This window comes from Callorhinus ursinus, unplaced genomic scaffold, assembly GCF_003265705.2.
Source record: "Callorhinus ursinus isolate GAN/ISIS: 27379988/994484 unplaced genomic scaffold, GSC_fseal_2.0 scaffold68, whole genome shotgun sequence".
Classification (NCBI taxonomy): Eukaryota; Metazoa; Chordata; class Mammalia; order Carnivora; family Otariidae; genus Callorhinus; species Callorhinus ursinus.
Window position 1 is genome coordinate 1,916,803 of NW_027397130.1, and position 22,212 is coordinate 1,939,014.

At 54.7% G+C, this 22,212-nt stretch overlaps 1 protein-coding gene across 3 annotated transcripts in view; it reads right to left on the reverse strand.

Annotated features, from left to right (window-relative positions):
- RPTOR (regulatory associated protein of MTOR complex 1) overlaps nucleotides 1-22,212 on the reverse strand; it is a 341,577-nt gene that overhangs the window by 87,800 nt on the left and 231,565 nt on the right. For all 3 annotated transcript variants that reach the window (XM_025859594.2, XM_073885974.1, XM_025859593.2), the window contains exons 10-13: nucleotides 15,487-15,562; nucleotides 8,943-9,044; nucleotides 3,207-3,290; nucleotides 910-1,020 (exon numbers count right to left, since the gene is read on the reverse strand). In XM_025859594.2, the coding sequence (XP_025715379.1) occupies nucleotides 910-1,020; nucleotides 3,207-3,290; nucleotides 8,943-9,044; nucleotides 15,487-15,562 (373 nt within the window). The remainder of the gene's footprint in view (nucleotides 1-909; nucleotides 1,021-3,206; nucleotides 3,291-8,942; nucleotides 9,045-15,486; nucleotides 15,563-22,212) is intronic.

The following is a 22,212-nucleotide window of genomic DNA, read 5'->3' on the forward strand; positions in this document are numbered from 1 at the left end:
GACACTTAAAAACCACAGCTTGGATCTTGCTGTGTCTCTGTTCTCGAATCTTTAATGGCTCCTCTCGGTGGGCTAAAGGGGGATACCCTCCACTTTGAGGGCTCCTTGCATGTGCCTCCAGCACCTCAGCCCAGTGGGGCCATCTGCCCTCCCTGTCCCTCTCTCTCTCTCACAAGCTGTCCCCTCCCACGTCTACACCCATCAAGGCCCTCGTGCTAAGAACTCTCAGGTCCCCACCCTCACGGCACAGCCTCCTGTGGTGTGGCGGCTTTCCGCTTGCAGCAGAGGGCTTTGCCCCACTGGATGTGACCTGTCCAGGGCAGAGACCACGGCCTTCTGTGTCCCCTACAGCCTTCAGCATGGTCCTGTCCAGCCCTTGACGGAGTAGAGGCGTGACTGCCGCCCTGTAGGCATGAGGACGGGGGGGGGCGCTACTGGAGAGCAGAGCTGCAGGAGCCTGTCCCTGAGGTCAGGGCAGGGGAGGGAAAAGCACAGGCTGGAGACAGAGGGCCCGGTGGGTGACCAGGCAAGGCAGGGCCGAGTTTCAAGAAGGAAGTGGTCAGGGTCATTTCCTGCTGGAGGACTGGAGGGGATGGGGGGGGGCTGGGGTGGGAGGCAGCGTGCAGCTCGGGTGACCAGGACTGGGCCCCAGGGGGACGCACCTCCCATATTCTGGAAGGAGGGGGGATCAGCAGTGCCTGGAGAAGGTGTGGGGGGAAGGCAATGGCGCCGAAGGCAGAGGCTTGGGTGAAAGTAGGACAAAAAATGTGGGGTCGTCACGGCGGGAGAGAGGACACAGCCACGCTCGGCACCTCTGTGAGCCCCTGCTCTCTGCAGCCGCTGCCCGGGCTGGGCCGGCTAACACGCAGAGACCACCTGGCGCCAGTGGGGAGGGCGCGGACTACTCACACTGTCCACGGCAAGGATCTTGGCCCAGATGAACACCAGAAGGGGCCGTAGCTCTCTGGCTGAGCTCTGGAGCAGTTTCAGCACGTAAGGGAAGATGCCCACAGACAAGGCCTGGGGGAGAGAAAAGAACGTGAGCACGCCAGCTCCTGGGGGGCCGAGGGGCACAGGCTCAGGACACAGTGTGGCGCTGCCTTCAGCGCATGTGGGAATGTAAGCAAAGGGGCCTCCTCTGGATCTCCTCATCTCTGTACTCCAAGACACTGCAGTATTTTTCTAGCCCTGCCTGGTCTAGAGGCCACAGTTCATCTCGTGAAGAACCCATTGCTTCCCGTCCGGGGACCCCACCCCCTGCAGCCTCACCCTCGCGTGGCCTTGTTTGCTCTGAGCAGCAAAGCAGAGGGCCCCTTAATTGTGATTCTCACATTTCAAACCACAACCCTCCTGCCTTATTGCCTCCAACCTTCACATCTGCCCCTGAGATCGACCTTCAGAGGACTTGAGCCTTGGGATGGGCCAGTTTGCTGGTTAAGACAGGGAGCAGCTGTGGCTGTCCCCGCTGCCCAGATTCTGGTGGTGCACCATCCTAGGGGGGCTCTCTGCTCTCAGGCAGGGCAGTCAGAGAGAAGGTGGCCATCTCACAAGGACAACTGGGCAGAGCCCTGTTATGTCAGTCATCTCAGCACAGGTGCTCGGTCCTCATCTCCAATTTGCTGGAATTTCAGAGATATGGCAAAGGTGTCCCCCTCCCAGACGGGTGGAGGGGTGTGACCCAGGCCAGAGGCCACTGGCGGGGCCTGTGTCCTTTTCTTGTTAAAGGCCATGCTTAATGAGGGACAAGCATCCTGTCTCTGGTTTGGGCAGGTGGGTTCTCCTGGAAGACCCAACCCATACCTGTTGCTACACCTCATCTGTCAAGCACCTGTTATACTGTCAAAATTCCCAATTAGCATAAGCTTAACTCTTTAAAGGGCCAACATCCGTTTTTTAAAAATATACCATATAATAAAAATCTCTCTTAAGTGTTATTAATATAAGTTTCCCTGTCTGCAAGTTTCCCATGGCACATGGGAAAAGGGGGTAGAGTGAGAGCAAACCCCGGAACGCTGCAGGGATGGAGGGCGCACGGTGCGTGTTTCTCGAGCATAAAGGGTACACTGCGATTTTTCCCCGGTGACTGAGTGACATCGATTCACACAAGCAGATGGCAGGCCACGCAGCTCGAGAGTCACACGAGACCCTCCCCAGTGATCGACATGCTCTAAGTAATTTGCGGCCCAGGTGCCCTGAGTGTGAACCGTCCAACGGTGGGTGAACTATTCTTCCTAACTCTTTGACTTTTCCTTTCCTCCTTCAACCGTGGACTACCGATTCTCACTCTCTAGTTGACATTATATAATGAAAAAACTTAAATATACACAAATGGAGCTATAGTAATATGCTGCCCTCCCACATGCCCGTCACTCAGCTTCAGTGACATGAGCCTGACGGCAGGGTGCTGGCGTGCCCGCCCACATGTCCTCCTGCACTCTCTGCAGCACATCTGCATGTCACACACGTTTCATGTGTAAAGAGAGTCTTTACCTCTAACAAAATAAGGCCTTTTTAAAAGAACAACCATATGCCATTCCACCTAAAAAGATGAAGTTACCCTTTAATAACAAAGTATTCAGTTCATGTAAAATTTCTAATTGTTTCAGGAATGTTAATTTTTCAAACTTTAACTTTCAAATGTTTATTTGCACATATGACCAAAAAGATCCATATATTGCAGCTGATGGCAAGTCTCTCGAACCTCCTGTCATCTGTTGGTTCCCTACTGATACCTGTTTCCTTGTGATGTAGTTGTTGGAAATGGGTCACTGTTTGATCTTATTTCTGTCAGTGTTTTCTGTTTTCAATGGCCGTTTCCACTCTTTTGCAGAATGAGTCAGCAGAGAAGTGTTTCCAGATTGTGCTGAGCACCACAGTGTAAAGTTGGTGCATGGGTGTGTGCCTGGCACTCGGCCAGCTCAGAGGGACGCTGCTTCTTGGCTCAGGCAGGGGCAACACTTTCTGCCTGCAGAGGTGAAGCCTCATGGTGGATGGGAAAAGAGGCTAGAGTGACAGCAAACCCCAGAACGCTCCAGGGACGGAGGCTGCACGGCACATATTTCTTGAGGGCCCCGGGGGCTGCCCGGCCCGCCCCACACATAGTCCCCCTCGATGGCCGGTGATGGTCCCTTCCGGGTTGTGAGGCATGTCCTCAGCCTGCACCTGGGAGTCTGGCCACCCCCCGCGTCTGTGCAGGACGCACGTACCAGGCTCACTGCCCAGGGGCCCAGGTCCAGGAATCGTCCCAGCAAGTCCAGGGCTCTCAGCCGGTGCACCTGGCTCAGCAGCACCTGAGGAAGAAGAACAGGACGGCGTCACTGCAGAGCCACGCGTCATGCCATGGGGTCGGCCCAGCAAGCTCACACCTGCCCCTGGCTTCACGCCTTCATTCACCTGCGGCAGGTGCTCCTTTCTCTGCCGTTCTAATTTTTCATTAACAGCTAAAATATGTGCCCCGCTGAAAGTATTAGAACAAATATTTTTTAACTGCATTTAAACAAGATTATTATTATCTATCATTTCATTTCTCATCTCTTTTTAAAACTAAATAAAATACTGTGGCTTTGATTCTGCATCACCCCCCAATGCACACCTCCCCACAGCTCGCTTTTCAAATTCTTATCCAGTTTTTGCTATTATAAACAGCGCTGTGATAAATGTCCTAACAGGCATATTTCTGCACATTTACATGGTTTTTCTCTAGGACAAACCCAAGGGTCAGAGCTATATACTTTTATTACCAAATTATCCCCTAGTTGAACTAGCTTGCACCTCCAACGACACGGGTGGGCGCTCTCTCCCCAGGCCTTTGCTGACCACAGGGCACAGGACGAGGGCTTGCTGTGTGTGCTCTGGTTATGTGACCTTGGGCAAATTACTTGACTTCTCTGAACCTTAATTTCTTAATTCATAAGAAAGGACAACACAGAACGGAACCCTGGAGGTTTTATTAGATATCAGATTAAGAGCTCCTGGGCACCAGAAGCCCATGCCAATATGACATGTAAAAATAGCCTTTGAATCTGAATTTCCTTGACTACAAGTGAGGTTGATTATCTTCCCTCACGGGTTAAGTGGCTATTTCTCCAGTAAACTGGCCACACGTGCCTTGACTTTCCTACTTAAATGTTTGGCCTTTCCTTACTGATGTGAAAGAGTTCTTTATAAAGAGCAACCTTTGCCACATCTTTTTCTCTTCTTTTCTTTGTTATGTCAGAGTCTAAAATTTCTGATGGGGTCACTTATATTATCTTCTCCCTCATGGTCTTTATACTCGAGACCACGGAGACCCCTGAAGGGATTCTTCTGTCCGCTCCTACCCCAGCCACCCAGTGTGTGTTCGCGGGGCACGAGGGGACGGCGGGGAGCCCCCTCCCACCATCAATCAGCTGCAGAGACAGATAGACAGCCACACTGCAACAATCCTCTGTGACGGTGGGCAGGGCTGTGAATCATGTAAGCCCCCACTCTACCTGGGGTGCAGCCAGATCCCAGGGGGGAGGTGGTGTGTGGGGTTCCTAGGCAGCAGGCAGAGGGGAGGGGAAAGCTTGGGCTGTCTGAAGATGGGTCCCAGGCTCGGGGTTTCCTGAGAGGAGCAGCAGTGAGCTGTCCAATGTGGTCGCTGGGGGTATGGACTGGCCAGAGGCTGGATAGGGGGCGGAACGGGGTGGACGTGACCCTGACTGATGAGGAGGAAGAGACCCAAGAGGGCCGGGGACATGCCCATGGAACCTGCTGGCCGATAGAGAAGGCGAGTCGGGGAGGGAGACTCCGGAAGAGAAGGTCTGGAGTGAGGCCAGAGTAGGACGGGCAGATCGGCCAGTGAGGCCAGGCCAGGCATGCCATCACGGGGTGGTGCTCCTGGCGGAGGAGAAGCTGGGTAGAGAGATCGGTGAGGGAGGGAAGGCTCCGGCGGTGTCACCTGCTCCTGCAGGTCAGTAGCAGGACCCGGGAAGACAACGTGGTACAGGGTGTGGATCATGTTGGGGTCCAGGAGAGGACGCAGGGCGGAGCTGAGTGGAATGGAATGGGGGTGAGGAAATGGGGCAGCCAGGGCTCCTGTGAGGGGCAAACACGAACCGGAGGGAGAGGCGGGGAGGGGTCTTGATAGCACCAGGTCCCGAGAAGGACAGGCAGCCCAGGGGCCGGGATGTGCAGGGGGAGAAGCGGCTGCTGGCCGTGTGCCCCGGAATACCATCTTCCCTCGCCCAGTACCTGCTCCAGACCCACGTCCACACCTCTGCCTCCAGACGGGCACAGGCGCGGGTGTTTGGGGGTGCTGAGTTTCTGATTAGGAACCGGGAGGTAATGGGGGCCCGATCCCTCTCCCATGGAACTCGTGGCTAGCATGCGCCACTGCTGCCTGAGGTCAGGAGGTCAGGAGGGTGGTTGGTGGGAGGTGCGGGCTTCGGGGCCGCGCAGGCCTGGCTTCCCTCCTGTCATTTCCTGACGGTGCAGCTTAGAGCTCGTAACCTCCGGAGACTTCCGTGTCCTCAGCCGGACAGGTGCAGGCGATGACCTATGACTTGGGCTCATTTTCAAAGCTGAATGAGACGAGGTCCGTGGAAGCACCTGGCACATGCCGTCTACTGCAAGGGCGCGTCCTGGACACTGACCTCCTGGCGTGGCCATGCAGCTCAGGACGCCTCCCCTTTCACAAACCACTCACTGACTGTCTCTGTTCTAAAGGAAACAAAGCTGCCCGAGGTGCTAGTTTCCAGGTGACCCAGGCCAAGCCGGGCCTGGGACCAGGTTTGTGAGTGCCGCTGCAGTCTGTCAGAAATCAAAGGCGGCAGCAGCTAACGCTGGTGGAGCCCAGGAGCTGATTCCCTTTGTCATTTAAACTGCTAAGCACGGAGACGGCTGTTTTCTAGGGCAAATGCTAGAGCGATGTGCGGCGGAAGGAGGGGCAGCCCAGGCCGAGAACCCCGGCCGTGCGCAGGGCCGGTCTGCATCTTGTGTGTGCGCTGGCTGCCGGCGGGGTGAGGCCCCACAGTGGTGTCTTCCTGGCAAACCCAGCAGCGAGCCAGGAGCCCCGTTCACAAGTCCGGCGGTGACGCCACCTGCTGACACGCACTGGACGGCCTTCAGCAAGGAGGGACTTTGCATCGTGACAATTCATGTTTCACGGGAAAATAAACATCGTCAATAAAGACTCCCAGGGAAAATGTCATGTGTTACATTGTCTTTCTGATTCCTTCTGTTCATTTATATTAAAAAAAATCGAAGGCTACCATAAACTAAGATTTATGTTAAAATAAGGACTGGCTTTTGTTTGCACTTTTTATGACCATTATTCCTGTTTGAGACGGGCCGGGATTTGTGGACACTAGAGACAAATGGTGAATAGAATGTTCCCGTCTGTGGCGGCGTGAACGCCCACGTAACACGGAGCTTGTAGCTGTGGATACACTTGGGGCACCTCGAGCACACACGGCTCGGTGTGCTCGGGCTCCCAGCCGAGGCTTCTTGGTGGGGCCGATTCTTACGAAAACAAGACTCTCAAGCTCCAGCCCTGGCGGACCGTGGGGGACCCTGCGGGCCAGGCGCCCGGGAACCTGCTGACTAGCTTCCAGAGCTACCGATGTCTATAATACGTGTAACAATGACACCCCAGTTGCTTTCCTGCTGTCATCTGAGAATGACCCTGCGCTTTCAGACCAAAAATTCTATTTGTAAATAAGGGGAGGCAGTGAAAGCAAGCAGGGCTGCCTGATGAAGTGGCCGGATGGACTCTCAAGGTCTGGAGGTACTAACGCTGTCCTGCGAAACTCCTTCTCTCCCTCCTACAACATGCCGGTCCTTCCCTTCTGGTCTGGGGCTTCTCTGTGCCCCAGCCACCCGAGGGGGTGCAGACAGCGATGCCATGTCCACTGAGAGACCGTGAGCACCTGCCCTTGCGGTGCTGCGGGGATCGAGAGACTTCCTTCCTATCCCTTCTTCTAAAGGCAAGAAAAGACCCTGGGGCTGGTCAGGGAAAGTTATTTCCAAGCTTACATTCACAGGAGGGACTACAAATCAGCTGGCCTGAGAAGACATTTCGTTTGACCCCGAAGGTCATCAGCTAAAGCCTCTGAGTCTTCAGGCACAGAAAATTCTCCCTGGCTCGTGGGAAAAGTAGCAGGGATTGGAAAAACCACAAAGTCTGCATTAAAATTCTCCTTTCCTTAAGCAATTCTTTCTGACTTCCTAAGGCCCTGGAGGATAACTTATGGGTAACGGGGTCCAGGCCTTGGCAAAAATAAACTTCCTTAAGAGAAAGCAGGGTGAAGTTAACTGAACTAATAAGAAAGAGGCCGACCCCGTGGGCTACAGTACGTGAAGCTGGTGCTCATCTGCACTCCGTCCTTCCCTTATTGTTAAGTAAAGGTTCCCGCATTGATCCAGGCTGGGCATGGCCCAGGAGACTGCCCACCAGGATGATGAAGAGCCTGCTGCTTATGGCTGAGGGAGCACACACACCATGTCTCCCCTCCGTTCTCTCAGAGCGCTGCCCCTCACTTCGGCACCAGAAAGTTGGCTCTATTAGGGCCTCTCCTTCCCTGTAGGAGTGTGGATTGTAAATGGCACATTAAAAAGAAACGTGGATAGCAGGCCACGTACAGCAGGCCTGTTTGCCCAACCCAGAAGACCTGATTCCACGTGCTTGGCATCTTGCCCCCGCTTTGGAAAGGACGGATGTCACTCGGTCACGCTGTCGAAATCACAGGAAGGTCAGTGGTACCCTCACAGGTGAACATGCTGGTGACCCAGAAGGCGCCGGAGCCCAGCATGTCCCACCTGCGCCCTGGCCATCCCTGGAAATCTGTTCACCCCCAGCACCGCGAGCACGCACTGAGGGAGGGAGAGCTGGTGACTCTGCCGCACGCCAGCTATGTTTCGTCCTTATTACTGACTCTCTTTTTATTTGTTTTGCTTCAAAAATGTGCTGGTTTACAGCTCACCCTGCGAACTCGGGATCGTCCTAATCTGGAAGCTAACAATCTCTATGCTCTATTCGTAACATCAGTCATTGTATACAAGGTGCCAAGACAGGTCCGGGGAGATGCTGCAGCCCGTGGCTACTCCGGGCCCCCCGACCGTCTCTGCAGCATTGTCGACCACATTTCCAGCACCCGCCCTCCCCGGCCCCCTCTGCCGTCTCAGGGTCCCGGCACACAGGCCTGAACCAGGTGAAACCTCCGGTTCTGGGGCCTGCAAATGGTACTCAAGGCCTGCTGAGCAGCGGACCCTGAGGCTGTCGACCACGCCTTTCCCACAAATACACCTTCACCGACACAAAAGTTCTGTGAAAACTTTCTCATCTTCCCACCTGTGAGGAGCTCTGGTATTCTGCCATTCTCCCCCATCTGAATCGTTAGCTAAATAAATTAGCGGAACGAGACCCACAACACAGCTTCCAACCCACTAGGGGGGCACAGTCCTGGTGTGAGCACTGACACGGGCCACGTGAGGGGCTGGCACATGCCCTCCATGGAAGGGAAGGCAGGGCTTTGGGTCCGGGCTGCCCGCCACCCAGTCAATGACCCGCGGTCCACGGGCGCCTGGCGAGGGGGCACGAGGGCTGTCTGCGACGTGCTCACAGCTCCTGCCCTTTCCTCCTGGGCGGGCTGGCAGCTCATGTCCTTCCAAATAGAAGGGTCTGATGCCACTGAGCACATTCGCTGCAGCGTTCCGTGGGTCGCCCGGAAAGGGCCGCTGACTACAACCCAAATTAGTATTTAAATGAGAGTGGGGAAGGGAACTCTGACATCCTCAGGAAAGCCCTTCTGGAATAAGTCTGTGGTGGGACTCAGTGACCTCTAAGGGATCTGACTGATGTCCCCGAGAGCCACCTGGCTGAGGACACAGCCACGCGTCGCACACCCGCGCACACATCCCTGGCTCCATTTCCTTCCCGGCAACGCACTCAGCCAATCCGGCAGAGATCTGAAGAAACTCACCTGCAGAACAATGGGAAGTTGCTCGGGTGGGTTCCTGTTCTCCACGCCCATTGTGAGCCACACCTGGAATGCGGTCAGCTGCTCAGCAAAGAAGGGGCTGTGCTGTGGGACAGGCAGGGGGCATTAGTTAGGGACCCCCATTCCTTATCAGCTCTGCCCTGATGCATCCGCCCACCCCCATCAACGCAGCCCCTGCGCCTGCCCAAGTCCGCAACGGTGCAGGCGAGGGAGGTCAGGGCAGGACCGTAGCAGGGGAGCTGGCGAGGGTGACAAAGGCAGAGCAGGGGGCGTGTGTGAGCAGACCACACAGGGGCAGGAAGACATGGTTGAGATCCCAGATAACTCTTGGCCAGAGCCCCAGGAAGGGGGTCCCTGGGCTGAGGTGCAAAAGGAGCCGAGAGAGGAGTGTTTGGGGGAGAACGTAGGCAATTCCGCCCTGGGCGCGTTGAGTTCGAGATGCCTACTGGACACCCTGTGGGCACGGGGCTGAGCCCACAGGGCAGGAGAGAGATCTGCACGGGAGGCGCAAATTCAGAGAGAAGTGAGGAGGAGCAGGGGCCCGGGCTGAGCCCGGACGCCAAGGGCGGTAAATGCGGAAGGAACACGGGGTGGCGGGCAGGCGGGACAGAGCCTGGTTCTGCCTGGTTCTGCAGTGACTGGCTGAGCAGTGTGGAGGTGCAGCCTCGGGCACAGTGGAGTGCACCGAGAATGGAAGGGAAGATAATCTGGAGAGTCCAGTGTAGACGGTTCTGTGAAGGGACCTGGCTGTGAAGGGGAAGGACAGAAAAGGAGTGGGCTGGAGGGGACAGGGGCCACCTGGTCAGGAACTCTGGTTTAACGGTGGGAGGGTGAGGCGCGTCTGTACGTGGGTGAAGCAATACGGGCGAGCAGGGCGGCTGCAGCACCGCGAGCTGGGGAGGGCTCTCCGCGGGCGGGAGACGGGGAGACAGACGGGCCTGGATGCAGGGACGTGGGCACACGTGGCAGGACTCGTAGGGGTCTCTCCATCACTTCTGTTTCTCAGTGAGACAGGAAGGGAGGACGCAGTCGAGCAGAGTGGCATGGGAAGGAACTGTGTGTGGTGACCTCAGAGGGGACACAGGGGTTCTGAGTCCTGCCTGTGTGTGGGCACAGGCAGAGGGAACGGTCACGACGTCACCCGGAGTTGTGATTTACTCGGGCCCTGGGGTCAGTGGAGGGAGGGGCCAGCAGGTGGCAGGGCTGCCGGACCACGCACTGGAGTCAGAGTCAGAGTGATGGGGGTGCAGGGACAAGCTGGACAGCCAGCAGTGGGGGCGTGGAGGTGGTCTGTCCTTACTGGCCCAGCGGAGGGGACACCTTTACCCGCAGTGACAGGGACCGGGTAAAGCACAGGAGTGGCTCAGGCCGCGGGTAGGTCCGGGAACCGAGAAGCCGGGCAGCAGCAGAATGGCTGGGTTTTTCACTGTGACACAATCATTTTCACCCAACACACAGTTCTGCTGTCCCCGAGCCCCAGACAAGAATTCCAAGTTATAAATCTCTGCCTCCCAGGCCTGTCTTCCCTGCCCCACAGGGGAAGGTGAGGCCGTGTTTCAGAGGTGTGTCTGTGAGCAAGGAAGGGGAGCGGGAAGGTGGGAATGTGGCTGTGGCCCGGGGTTCTCATACGTGTGGACCTGTGTGGACACGTGCGCGGGCACGACTCTAAGCCGTGGGCAGACCCAGACCTGCTCACTCCATGCCATCCACGGAGGAGCCTGGTGGTCAGAGCCACAGTGCTCCCTTAGAAAAGTCTGCCACGTGAGAAGCCAGCGGAGAACATGCACCACCCAGGAATCCACGGTCCTGCAAAGTCAGCTTGCATCATGTGAACCAAATCTGGAGGGCAACCTGTGAATTGGGATGGAGCTCCCAAACCGGCTTTCCTGTTTTTAAGTGTGAATTATTCATCAATTGATTAAAAAGAGCAGCCCCGTTGAGCTCTCCCTCCCCACAGGGAGGGAGGAGGGGAGCTCAGGTAATTCACCTCATTCCAGCCCTTTTCCCTTCCTTCCAAGTTAGTTTTTGAATTACGGATGTTCCCATGTAGCTCACTGCTGAAAAAACTGTTCCGCGCAGAGAGAAGGACAAGCATTCCTCATCTCTTCACCCAAAACCGTCCAAAGGGAAAGCGCCTGCCATCGGAACACTCAATGAGGTCTGGTGTGCTCCTCAGTGTGGGGAAGCCCCCCAACACAGGTGGGGCTCAGCGTGCTAAAGGACACTCCACGGAACACCCTGAGAGCTGCCCCACGTGCGTCTGACGGCGACTCAGAGCTGGGGTCTCAGCCAGACCTCCAAGATTACCTCCAGCGTGTCAGAGCGGCCGTGCAGATTGTGGGGAGACTGGAGACCCGGAGGGGTGTCTGGAGGACAGCTCACGCAGGCCTGGGCGGAGGCTCTGAGTCAGGGGGCCACGCGTCCAGGGCCTCCCAGGACAATTCTGAGGCCAGGTGGGCCACTCCGCGGTCAGCCCACAGGTCAGATGGCCCGGGGGCCTGAAAACAGGCGCAAGGGGAAAAGGCAACGTGGGGGGCCAGATGGGCACCAAGCGCCACACTTGACCACGGGGGACCAGAAAGCCTTTGCTGTCACTGTTGTGAGAGAGGAAAGGGTTAATCTCACACCCTTCCTCCTCATCGCCCTCGGCGTCCCCGCTCCAGACACACCGACAGTGGCTGGGGACAATGGCTGGGGCCGTCCTGCCCGTGCAGTGACCTACTCGCTCCTCATGATGACCTCTCCACTTAGAAGAGGAGATAAAACCGCAGTGGCCAGGAGCATGTGGATTCCAGCCCCCTGTCAGAGCTCGGCCTGCAGAGGGCTCTCTTCAAGCCCCTCAGGAAAGTCCCTTATCCGTGCTTCCCACCATGTGCAAACGCTCCTGCCCTCTCCTACGTCAGCAAATGCCGATTCTCATCGGGTTCCTTTCCATTGTTGACTAAAATTTGTCTTCCCAACTACTGACCTTGGAAGAGTGGCATACAGGCTGGGCTTTGTTTTGGTGTATCTGACAATGAGGTTTTAAGATGAAGCCAGTAATTTATAGGAAAATTATTAGAACAAAGTAGTGAATTTAGTAAAGCGGCTGCACAAAATCACCTATAAGCCCTATGTATACAAAGAAAAACAGTAAATGGCATTTAGGAATATACCATTTATAGTCATGTTGATGTTTGGGAAGACTCAACATTGTAGAGACGCCCCCCAAGTCCATCTATGGATCCGTGTAATCTCTTATCAAAATTGCTTTCATAATCAAGCGTGCTCAGTACCCGTGCTAGGACAAAGTGACCAACGGGGCAGAGCAGAGAACCCAGAAGAGGCCCCACAAAGATGGTCGCCTGATTCGCTGTAAACAGCACTGGGTGAACTGAACATGCATGTGTGGGAAAGCGTATTGTGAGCCCTACTTCACACCATCCATGTAATTAATCCCAGACGGACTGCAGTTCTAAGGGTAAAAGTAAAACAATTGAGCTTTCAGGAGAAAAAGAGGAGAACACCTTCTCAGGGGTGTGCATCTCAAAGTAAACATTTCTTAAGCAGGATACCAAAAGTCTTAAGTATGAGAAAAAAATTGGCAAATTGGATTATGTTAAAACAAGAAACTTCTGTTCAAGAAAAAAAATACTGAAAAAGTGAAAATAAAGTCCAGAGCAAAAGAGAGAGAGAGAAAAAAAAGATATTCACAATGAGTGATAAAGGATTTGTATTCAGAAGATATAAATGATCACTACAAATCCATAGGAAACACATAACATAAAAGAAAAATCAAAAGACTTAATCAGGCAGTTTACAAAAGAGGGTATTCAAATGGCCAATGAAAATACAAAACAGTGCTCAACACTATTGACCATCAGGGAGACACAAGATAAAATTTCAGTGAAATACCTCTCACACTGAACCAGAATAGCCAAATAAGGGGAAAAAAGGGTAGAAAATATCAAGTACTTATGAGGATATAGGGCAACTGAAAGACTCATAGGTGTGGGTAGGAGTGTAAAATGATTCGGTCACTTTGGAAAACTGCCTGGCAGCATCTACTAAAACTGACCATATGAATGCTGGCGACCAGAAATTTCACTCCCAATTCGTATCCCTGACATAAATGCACCAAAGGCAAGTAAGAAAGTAGCAGCACCCAGGGTGGGCTGGGACCAGGTTGCAGTAAGGGAAGCATTCACCTTAGGAACAAAATTTAAGGGTGCACCAAAAAGCTCAGTAATTGAGATTAAAAAATTCTTTAATGCGATATTAAAAAAAATGCGAAAATCCATAATGAACAAAATATCAAAATTTCAAGTAAAGACAGCCTCAGAATTACTGATTTCTCCTTTGCCTCAGGCTCCAATGACTCGGCCTGGCACTGGCCAGCACTATTTGTGGGGATTGCAACTTGGAAACTCAAAATGCCTACTGGCCAGAGGAGGGGTACATGACCCTTGGAGAACCCTATGCTGTGATAAGAGCTGCAACCACGGGAGCAAATGTCATGTTGAATGAAAGCAGTCAGATGCAAAGGCTACACCCTGAAGGATTCTATTTATCCAAGTGCACAAAACCGGGCAAGAAAGTAGTTACCCTAGGGGAAAGCAAGGTGGAAGGTAGCAGGAAGGGCCTTCTGGGAGCTTCTAACATGTAGCCGCTTGATTTGGGTGCTGGTTACTTGAGTGTGTTCATCTTATAAAAACTCCTCAAGCCACACATTTATGGCGTGCAATTTTCTCTATGTACATTCTGCTCCCGAAAAAGTGAAAACAAAATAAAAAAGCTAGCATGCGGTCTACATCAGTTTCCCCTCCCTGTCACAATTTGGCAGAAATGATTCCCACATGCAGAATACTGATTCCAGCAGATTAGAAATGAGGCACTGAGGTCCTTGGAAACATACCTGGCATTGGAGCGGAAGGATAATAATACAGAGACTGTGTTATTTTACATGCGAGTATATAGTTCTGATCCTCTAAAGGTACAAAGTAAAACATTACACCGTACAAAAAGCTGAAAGCATGTTAGATTTTCCAAACACATGCTTATGGCGACAGGCCCTGGCCTCCTTTGGTGAGCTGAGGCACTGGGGAGGGCTACCCCACTGCGGTGGAGGGGAGGCCAGGGCTGTCCCCACGGAGTCCTGTGACTGTGCTCGAGCCCGGTCCCTGCCTCAGAGCTTAGGTCCAACGGGAAGGGGACCCTTGGCTGGCGCCAAGCACACTGGTGAGAGCCTAGTGAAGGCTCTGCCAGCTTCCTCTTCCGGGTTTAAAATGCAAGGCAGTCTGCAACGTAACTTGTGAGTGTGTTAAAAAGAAAAAAAGGGCAGCTGGAGAGAGGGATGGATATGCTCTAGCAAGTGCGGCAAATGTTGATGGCAGGAGTAAGTGGTGGGCATACAGGTGCTCACTGTACAATCCTCTCAACAGTGCTGTAGGTTTGGAAGTTTTCATAATAAAATGTGAAAAATGTCAAGTAATAAAGAAGAAGGAAATAGGAGATAAGAGAGGGAGGCCTCTTAGCTCCTCACCCCCACCAGGGACATCAAGATCATCTGAGGAGTTACACGTACACACACACACCACACAGATATGCACACATGTACACACATGTGCACACACACAAGCACACATGTACACAGACATCCCACACAGATACACACATGCACACACATACGTGTACCCCCCCACCCCGTGCCTGACTTGGGCACTCAGCTTGTATGAACTCCTTTAGTTCTCCTATGCCCCTTTAATTGCAAAGCACCCTGATTCCCCTATAAAATGAGGAAACTGAGGCACTGGGGAGCGGGCAGGCTCGCCCCCTGTAGTCTTGGGTGGGGTCAGAGATGAAGGTGTGGGTAGAAAAAGCCAGTGGCTCTGACCCTCCAGCCCCACCCTCCATGGCCTAGAGGCACTCACTTTGCTCTGCTGGCCCGGCCCTCCCAGACCTGGAAGCCTCCCTGACCCTTGGGGTCAGAGGGTGCATGTGCGCAGACGTGAGTGACCCTCATCCTTCCTCAGGGCTCTTGAGGGAGGGGCTGGGTCTGGTGCACATGCACTCAGACTCGATACATGAATCCTAAATGAAAACACGGAGGCTGGGAAGCAGATGGAGCAAGGGTGACTCTTGGTGAGGGGCTGTGCGACCCCCGGTGAGTTAGTCCCCTGGGAGGCCTGGGGACCAGATGTTCCCTCAGTGCTGAGCTTTATACCCTCAGGTTCTAGTCAGGAGTTTTGGGAAACCCGTGATCCATTCCAGTTAAAAGGCAGAGCCTGGAACATGGGGTCAGGGAGCGTGCGTTAAGAAAAGCAGATTGACAAGAACATCATTTTAAGAGAGGACATTTCTTGACAGCTCACCATTTCAAAATCTTGAGCCCCTAGTTGATGTAATCTTTCAAAATTCCGCTAACAGCACCTTTTCCCCGGTGGGCGAAGGAAATCTGACAACCCAGTGCCCTGGGGGCTCTGCAGACCAGGGACCCAGAGACAGAGGCCCCCTGGTGGACCATGCAGATGCCCTTCTTGGGACTCACCCGAAATGCGGTGCCTTCCTCAATGATGGTTGGCAGCTGAGAGAGGCAAATGTCAACAGCAAGATCCCAGGCTTGCCTGTGGAGAGAACAGAGGCCTTACTGACCGCTTCTCCGGGAGGGGCCCTGGTTGCGTCTGGGCGAAGCCATGGCTGCGGGTCCTAAGGAGAAGCAGGAAGACATCTGGAAGCCCGCTAGAGTCATTTTGTTTATTTAACACGGGTTCTCTTCAAATTTACACGAGAAGAGCTTGGGAAAAATAAAGGGATTCGCCTCACTTTCACTGTAGCTTCAGCCCCGTACTTGATGGCAATCGGCTGCCCACGCCCATGGAGCAGCCGTGGCACCGCAGTGGCTGGACGGTGGCAGCGGCACACACAAGTACCCCACGCTGCTTCAGCAGGAACGGCCAGTGTGGCGCCAGAAGAAGGCGGGTCCATCTGTGGACCCCCCCGTCCTGAGCGGCCCCCCGCCCAGAGTCAGGACTGGCCCTGCACCACCACCCTGCCCAGCACAGGGCCTGGACCTGTGCCCACATGAGCCACTCGGGGACGAGGCCGGCAGTGCTTGTTTGAGGGGAAAGCAAGTCTCTCCCATGTGTGACCCTGGCTACCTCTCCACCGGTTTCTCAAGGCATCGGGACCTGGCTCAAAACACGTACAACAAGGCGAGAGCACCCGCCGGCCTGGCTCTGGGGTCCGGCGCATGTGGCTCTAGCTCCCCGGAGTCCGCTTCCCCATCTGTAAGGGGTAATGATTGTGCCTGCTCGCAGGGTCCTTGGGAGACCTGGGGTAGCAGGCGCCTGGCGGGGGCCCCGATCAACAACAGATGCTCATAGCATTCAGTGTTAGTTCTAAACTGATGCAGATGATGACCTCCCTCTCTCTACAGCCACGGATGGAAGCATGGACACCGTGGACATGGGTTCCTTCGCCCCTGCTCTGCCCCTTCCCTTCCTCATGGAGACAAAGTAGGGATCAGCACACGGATCTGGTTTTCAGCACGGCCGCCTCTCCTCACAGGGAAGTTCCCGAGAGGCGGGATTCCACCTACTGTTTATGAGACTGGCGGCCCCGTTTCTCCACATCCCCAGAGACGACCACACTGGGAATGAAAAATGTAAACAGCCAGAAACACAGGAAATGTGAAGACAAACAAAAGCCTAGAGTGCTCTCCGTCATTACTGAAATACATGGAATATATTCCAGTTTTCCCGACCGGCCCCTCTGAACAAGCACGCCCTTCCCCCACCAATCTAATTAAGAGGCAATCAGCGCGTAATCAAAAGTGCCTCAACGAACAGGCAATAAATAGTTCCCATATGCTCAATAAGTGCCCAGGCTGCAGGCAAAATGGTTCTTCAGCAGCGCTGAGGGAGATATCTGCTCTTTGTTAGACAGAAGCAGAGTCAATTACTGCAATTAAACCCCATAAAAATTCCTTGACTTTAATCAAATAAAAACTTTGAACTTCAGGAGTTGGAAGAAACTGTGTACAAGCTGGGGGCAGGGAAAGTGTGAAATGGGTGCAGGGGGGTGTCCAGGGTGCTGGCTGCGAAGCCTGGCTCTGGCCCCAGCAGTCAGCTACAGCGCTATGGGCGTGCCTGGGAACCGCGCCTACAGAGCCACGGCCGCTGCCTTGCTCTCTCAAGCTCACGAGGCGAGAATCCTACCCTGAAAAGGCCGCTGTCCGTGGTCCTGCCTGGGTGTTGTGGACAGTATTGGGGGAACCAGGCTGTACTGGGAGAGGCCGCCAGGTGGTCTCCTGATGCCCGCTCCATCCCTCCAAAGAGTGAAAGCCCCGTGGAGCCCCATCAGGGCCGGGGGGGGGGGGAGGGTGTGTGTGTGACAGTCCTTCCGAGAGTGTGCTCTGCGTCAGAACTGGCCGGCCTGACAGCTCCCGGAAGTGAGTCCTCAAATACCCAGGATGTTTCATTTGTGCACAGGGACTCGGGGGGCTGAGAACATGGCAGGGAGCCCCGGAGCTGAGAGCGAGGCAGAGAAGCTGCTCAGGGCCATGGACAGAGGGACACAGCTGTGTGAGTGAGAGAGAAAAGGGACTTGGCCCACAGTGCTGAAGATGGCAGCACTCGGGAGAACATCGAAGACCTAGGGAAACCGGACGGTCAAACGTGATGACCCGTGCACGTGGAGCTGCAGCAGGCCGGTGACCCTCTCTAGGCCTCTGGCTATTGGTGCTTATGAGGGGAAAGGTCCACTCAGGGGACCTGAGCTCCCATGAAAGCCCAGCAGCACAACGGTGCTCTCTGCCAGTGTCATATCAGTTGGCTAAAACCGGCTGCATTTTCTAGGGTAAGATCAAAATGAAGGTGGAGTCTTAATTCGGGTTCTCACTCAGGGAGAGTGGGAATGTGAGTCCTGGGAAGTCTGAGGCCGTGGCAGTGGGCTGCTGGGCTCCATGCGCTCTGGCACCCAGGCAAGCGCCAACCCGGGAGAGTGTCTGCGTTCGCACTTCCCACAGCCCGTGAAGCGGCCGCACTGGCGTGGGGGCGGGGGGGCACGGCGACAGCCTGACCAGCTGATCCGATCCCGGCGGTGTGGAGCAGTGGCTCGCTGCGCTGTGGGCTGCTCAATGAGTCACTGCCTGGAAAACGTGCCGTGCAGGCAAGAGCTCGGGTTTTCAGGAAACAGGCCTCTGATGGCAGCCGCCCAAGGAGTGGGCTGGCAGGAGAGCCTTCCAAGATTGCAAGGCCACCATCTGCAGCCATCGCTCAGCAGGAGAGGCGCCCTCGACGGGAACGGAAAGCACAGGTTATTACTGTGGAGAGAGGCGAGGTTTCAGGACCTACAGAAATCAAAAGTGAAGGAGAACGAGTCCCTGATGGCTTCACATCAAAAATTCAACAGGAACCCACGCCGAGCGCTTCGTCATTAGCGCCCCGCCTGAAGCAAAGTGCAAATGTAGATTACTTTGTGTTTTAACCTCAATTTCTGTTCGGCTTTGTTCCCTTCTTTCCCCTGCTCAAAATTCAACCTCTCCATCACCACCCAAGGACTGAATAACTGGACGGCATGTTATTTACTGCAGGCGCTCTTTCCAACAGCCTTGGCTGTGGGCTCCCTGGGAACGCACAGCTTTGGCCTATTTACAAGGAGGGGGAGAAGGAGCAAGGGGCACTGTTTTCAGTGTTTTGTCACCAAACCAGCTCTGCTGTAAGCCCACGCAAACAGCGAGCACCCAGTCACCTCGGCAGAACCTGAGCACAGCTGAGCGTGACCTTCTTGGTGTCTGGGCCTCATGTTCTCCCACCTCTGCACCTGATCCCACCGCCTGTTCCTTCACTTCCTGTGTGGACAGGAGTGTGAGCCAGACACCTGCCACCTGGGGCGTTCCCAGCCTCCCTGGCTGAGGTGCATGGGAAATAGCCACCAGGCGACAGCAGAAACGAGCTCTGCCCATGGGGCTAGCCGCTGCGGGGCAGCCGGAAGCCCGGGTCCTGGCAGCTCACACTCAGGCTACATGGAAAGTGAAAGACTCTCCTTCACAAAGCCACTGGATTCTGCATTACCAACTAACCTGTATTTCAACCACTACCTCTATCCTCCGGCAGGGGAGGGGGAGGAGGCTTCCAACTGTAGCCGAGTCAGTGTATCAGCAGGGGTGAGGCTGCAGGCCCCACATCATTGCCTGACCCGGTATTTATACCCCATATTTCTGACTGCTGACTTTGATTTTATAAAGAAATAAAGATTATCACCATCTCAGGTGGTTTCCTACTCCCTAGATCTACACTGTGGTAGCATGGCTGAACTTGAAGCCTTCCTGCTAAATTCATCTGGAACACCAGGACAGCCCAGAAAGCACGGCTGTGCCTCATCTACTTAGAAACCATCTTAGCAAACGCAGGAACCGGAACCAAAGCAGGGCTGACATCCCATGTCTGGGAAATGCAAGTGCAAACAAACACTTCCCCCTAGCCCCGGAAAGAGAGGAAACATGCAAGCCTGACTTTCACGTTCTCTTCCCACCTTTACGCTCGTCGGTGTTTTTAGTGTGCGGGCGAGTGTGTATGGGACCAAGACTTTGTCACCGTGGACACTCCCCTGGGAAGCAAACACTGTCTGTTTGGGTGTTCTAGCTGTCCCTGGTGTGAATGGAGAGCAAGGCTCGTCCAAGATGGCCCCATGGGAAAGCCGCAGGTGGACATTAAAGCCAGTCAATGCAAGGGGACTAGGACTTAGGTCACTTTTGACAGAGAACTTGGGAAAACCATTTTGAAAACTGGCATCACTCCTAATGTGGGGGGTGCTGGGGTCTATTTATCACTCAGTGAATCCCCTTGAATTCTCTGTGTGCTCAAGGAATTTGCCCCGGCCAGAAACCCCCATGTCTCCATGTGCTTTGGTGGCAGTGATGGGAGGGAGCGCCAGCGTGGTGGGTCCCGTGGCAGGCCAGCTGCTCATCCAGGAGCCCAGGACCACGGTGCTGCCTCAGCACAGACGTGGGAGCCAGGAGGGCCTGCACTGGGAGAAGCTGCCAGGCACTGAGGGCAACTGATCAACCAGACATTTCTGGCCATTACTTCTTCGTTATGTTCCTACGAGCATCTCCTTCTTGAAATCTAGAGCCTGATTTCACATTCAGCTCCTCATCAAAGTCGGTTAATGGTATAATTTTCAACATTTAATGGGATTGACTAATGTTCACTCTTTGGCCACAGACTCATGCTGGCACTGTCGTTAGGAAAACCCCATCTGGAGGAAACGTGTGTCGTACGCACACGATTCTCCTCCTTGGAAATCTCATCACCACTGATTTCTGTAAGAGAACCCTGTAGTTTTACTTACATGGCATTTCTCAGCATATCAGGACAGGAAGCCTTGATCTCAAGCCTTTCAAAAAAAGATTCCAATTGGAGAGGACCCTTGGATGCGCACAGTGAAGCAGGACGGGCTCGTGGAAGGAGAGCACAGGCCGTCGTGCCAAGAAGTGGGCGGGCGGCACCACCATGGATGCCTCCCCACTGCATGGCTACCAGGCTTCAAGGGCCCAGGGGGCATCAAGGTGCTGAATTCCCCCTTTCACCCCAAGGGAATCCATGGTCATGGTCTCCTGAAGCGTCCCTAGTGGGCTGCAATGGGGCCCCCATGGGTTTGGTCTGGTCCTCAAAAAGTTTTTTCAAAGTACTGTATTGGCTATAAACATATATACATACGTATGTATGTATTTAGATTTACTTATTTATGTGAGAGAGACAGAGAACACATGTGCACGTGCGCAGCGGCAGGCAGGGGAGGGGGAGGGAAAATCCCAAGCACATTCCCCGCTGAGCGCAGAGCCCCCCACGTGGCTCGATCTCACGACCCTGAGATCATGACCTGAGCTGAAATCAAGAGTTAGATGTTTAACCAACAGAACCACCCAGGCGCCCCTGGCTATCTACATTTTAAAATAAGGAAGTTGTAAGTGAAAATATGAATTTATGGCTACTCTTTAAAAAGTTACTGTGGGCTCAAACTGCCATCAGGAGCGGCACTGGGGCTGAGTACCAACGATGCAGGCCTGCCGTCAGCACCCGGTGCGACCAATGGCCCTCCCGCCCCTCATTGCTGTCCCACAGGACCGACAGACACCCTTCAGGGTTGGCCACCAGAGTAGACCGGGCACAAGGACACTCCTGCTGCCTGAAGCCCTTCAAGGCTCACTGCCCCCAAATTCTGCCCCAACAGAGAATGCACTCTCGGGTGTCGGGCCACTCTGCGCCCCACTGCAGATTTCCTGCAAAGCCATCCTTCTATGGTCCACGCCCCTGACGGGGGTCTCCTCCCACAGGTGGCAGATGGCACACCAGGGCCCTTACGACCGGAGGGGCCCTGTGCAGGGGATGGACGTGAACCTGGGCAGGCCACGTCCCCTCTCTCGACACGGCCCGACGGGTCACTCACCCACAGTCCCCTCTGGCCTGTCCAGCACCACCCATGCTGCGGCTTCCTGTCCCACCACACGCCCTCACGGAGGAGCCCCCCGCTTTGGAGATGCCAAGTCGTCCCCCTTGGCCAGGAAGGGACAGTGGCTCCGGACACGCCACACCTGCCTTCCGAGCCTGTTCCCTCGTGCACTAAGCTGAGAAAAGGTTTGTCGCCAGACTGTCGAGGATCAGTATGATAATGCACGCTAAGCACCCAGTAAAAGGCCTGGCGCTTAGTCGGTGCTCAACAAACGGCAACCATTCACACTGTCACCTGCACGTGAACTGCCCTGAACCTTCGCACTTCCGGGGTCTGCTGGATGCACGCCCGGCAGGCTCACGGCAGAGCTCGCACTAGCACCTCCCGCCGCCCGTGGGCCTGCTCTCGGGGTTGGTCACGGGCAGCACTTTCCAGGCAGAGCCCTGGAGAAGTCCCACTGTCCAGACTGTCCTTCATACCCTGGATGTAATCGGTCACCAAGCCCTGTCCAACTCAGCAGATAAAACACTCCAAAATCTGGTTCCTCACATCAAGCCACACCGCCACGGCCAGGACCCCAGCACAACATGCTGCTCAATCCCAGCTGCTTCTGACGCCGTTCCTTCCGCATCACCGGCTGGGGTCCTGGCTCCTGGCCCGCCCCACTCGCCACAAGCACACAAGGCTCATTCTCTGCAGCTCTGGCCACAGCCATACCCCTGCCCCCTGCTCCAGGGGGGTTCCACTTCTCAGCTCTCCCAACCACACCCCTCCTCTCGCCTGCAGGATGTGGCCCAGCCTTACATCATCTGCATGTCCT